The following is a 3069-nucleotide window of genomic DNA, read 5'->3' on the forward strand; positions in this document are numbered from 1 at the left end:
CACACACACACACACACACACACACACTCACACACACAGACACACACGTACACACTCACACACCTGAGGAGGTTTGGGGCCCAGACGATGGCCAGGTTTCTGGCGTGCATATTGGTCTGAGAGGCGAATGTGGACATCTTGACCAGATGACGCATCAAATATTCCAGAGTCCTGGAAAACCATAAGCATTAAGAGAATTCAGTTAAACCAGACGCTAAATTCTACCATCAAGCTCAAGAAAGAACACCATAAAGTATCACAAGAGTGACTTTTGCACTATATGTTTTAAGCTTTAGGAAGTCTTATTTAAGTTTTTATGCACTGAAAATCTAGCCCTAATGCATGTTCACGTTCAAAAGTATTTGAACGTGGAGTATTTGATGCACTAGAACATTAGGCATAAAAACAGTATGTACCAAGAGCACCTTAACCCTCTGGTGCTCCTTATCAGAATCAGAATCAGAATGAGCTTTATTGCCAGGTATGTTTACACATACGAGGAATTTGTTTTCGTGACAGAAGCTTCCACAGTGTAACAGAATGACAGCGACAGAACAAAAAAACACAGATAATAAAAAATTAAAATAAATAAAAAATAAAAAATAGAACAAGTAAATAAGGAATACAAATATACAAATCGACAATTGTATGTACAGGTATATGAAGCTGTGATTTTTAAAAATTCAAAACTTCAAAAGATTTTCGGTCAAAAGTGACCGAAGAGCACCAACCACAGCAAATTCCTTGGCGAATAAAGCTAATTCTGATTCAAAACAAGTTTTTAAATCCTGTTCTGCTTCATTAGTCCATCTTTTTACAGTCCTTAATACAGGTTTAGCTGATTTCAATTTTTGCCTGTAGGTCGGTATAAGATGAACAAACAGTGATCAGAGAACCCTAAAGCTGCCCGTGGGACAGAGTGATATGCATTTTTTAAAAATTCAAAACTTCAAACGATTTTCGGTCAAAAGTGACCGAAGAGCACCAACCACAGCAAATTCCTTGGCGAATAAAGCTAATTCTGATTCTGAAAACTGGCACGTGGATTGTTGCACCAGGTTTGACGTCATTGACAAAACACACCATTGTGCTTTTTGAAGCGTTTTTGTCTTTGCAGTTTTACAGAAAATGACCTGTTCACCTGTGATGAAGAGCTGGTAAATCCTTCAGAACCTCTTTAATCTTCACCAGTCGCTCGTCTTCCAGCTGAATCGCCACTGCGTCCTGCGCAGAGACCAAAGAGAAGCTTCTAAATGCAAAATGCATCGAATTGCTGAAATTGCACAAATTTTCCTGGAAATTTTCTAAAAATGTTAAAACTGAAATGTAATTGTCAGTACATTTTGGAACTGACACTTCTGTTAATCAGACTTTTTCACAAAAGGTTCTTTGTGGTGAAAGAAGGTTCTTCAGATTATAAAAAGGTAAGAAAGAGATGGTTCTTTGACTGAATGGTTCTTTGTGGAACCAAAAATGGTTCTTCTATTGCATCGCTGTGAAGAACCTTTTAAGCAGCTTTATTTTTAAGAGTGTAGGATAAAAAAAAAAACATTTGGCTGGTGTTTAGTTTATTGTGGATTTGTTATCTTGTAAGGAATATATAAAGATATAGATGCCATATACTAAAAGATATACTGGAACGTTATAGAATTGTATATGGGGTGGGAAAAATAATACGCTTTTGCTTCATCCCGCTCCTTTTCAGACATTTTGAAATGTATAACGTCTTATGGACGTGATTTTTCTTTGTTGTTGCAACACATTTGTTGTGTTTGTATATTTTGTTTTATATTGTGCTTTGTTCAAAATAAAACTGAAATTAAATTAAAGTTGCATTTGCAACTAGCTGAAATAAAATGTGACCCTGGAGTCTTAAGTCACTGGGGTATATTTGTAGCAATAGCCAACAATACATTTTATGGGTCAAAATTATACATTTCTCTTTTATGCCAAAAATCATTAGGATATTAAGTAAAGATCATGTTCCATGAAGATATTTTGTAAATTTCTTACTGTAAATATATCAAAACTTAATTTTTGATTAGTAATATGCATTGCTATGAACTTCATTTGGACAACTTTAAAGATGATTTTCTCAATATTTAGATTTTTTTTGCATCCCCACATTATACAGATTTTTAAATAGTTTTAAACCTATCCTAACAAACCATACATCAATGGAAAGCTTATTTATTCCGCTTTCAGATGATGTATAAATCTCAATTATGATTGGTTTTGTGGTCCAGGGTCACAAATAAGTTTGTGTGAATCTCATCTGATATCATTAAATATTGTCATTATATTTGGGAAACAAAATGCATGTTGATCAACATCGACCGTATTCATTTGCAGACTTTAAAGCACACATTTGTACATGATGCACTGGCAAGCAGAGGTAGAGATGCAGACTCACGGCGAAGCGGTCGTACAGCTCGTATGTGAGCAGAGGGTTGGGCAGCTCTCTGAAATACGCCTTACACAGAGAGCTGACGCAGTGAATGTCCTGCAGATAGAGGTCCTTATACAGGTCAGGAGATCCTTCACTGTCGAACTCACCCCTGCACACACACACACACACACAGATACACACACACACACACACACACACACACACAGTCTGTAAACAAAGTCTGTAAACAATCTGATTTTTAGTAGCTGCATGAAGTCAGTCCTCCTCAACTGTTATTTTAGTATCACTGATATCCTCTATTTGCCATGATGTAAACAAACCAACAATAAATTATGGGCATACACACATAATAAACCACAGAATATAGAATATAATAAACCATCAAGAAATATGTGAATAAAAAAGAAAATAGAATAGATGTTTATGAAAAATATACAAAACTATACACTGTATACAAAGTGTGTACAGTGTGCAAATTATTATTTTTCCTCTTTCCCCAGTGCAATATTTGTAATAATATACTATAATAATATTAATAATGCTATTATGGTTTTTATTAATATTCTGAATGATTTACTTTGACATTTTCTGTTTAAATTTTAGTTAGTTTTAGTAATTTTGTTGCGTTTTTGTGATTTTTATTAGTTTTTTTAATGTAA

At 34.6% G+C, this 3069-nt stretch overlaps 1 protein-coding gene across 1 annotated transcript in view; it reads right to left on the reverse strand.

The window, feature by feature from the left end:
• The window catches only part of LOC107696752 (dentin sialophosphoprotein-like), a 19187-nt gene extending 16470 nt beyond the window's left edge, over positions 1 to 2717 (reverse strand). The window contains exons 1-4 of the mRNA XM_016497235.1: positions 2698 to 2717; positions 2414 to 2630; positions 1142 to 1224; positions 64 to 171 (exon numbers count right to left, since the gene is read on the reverse strand). Of these exons, the coding sequence (XP_016352721.1) occupies positions 64 to 171; positions 1142 to 1224; positions 2414 to 2630; positions 2698 to 2717 (428 nt within the window). The remainder of the gene's footprint in view (positions 1 to 63; positions 172 to 1141; positions 1225 to 2413; positions 2631 to 2697) is intronic.
• Positions 2718 to 3069: the final 352 nt, after the last annotated feature.

The sequence above is a fragment of the Sinocyclocheilus anshuiensis genome, unplaced genomic scaffold, assembly GCF_001515605.1.
Source record: "Sinocyclocheilus anshuiensis isolate Anshui unplaced genomic scaffold, SAMN03320099.WGS_v1.1 scaffold217, whole genome shotgun sequence".
In the NCBI taxonomy this organism is placed as follows: Eukaryota; Metazoa; Chordata; class Actinopteri; order Cypriniformes; family Cyprinidae; genus Sinocyclocheilus; species Sinocyclocheilus anshuiensis.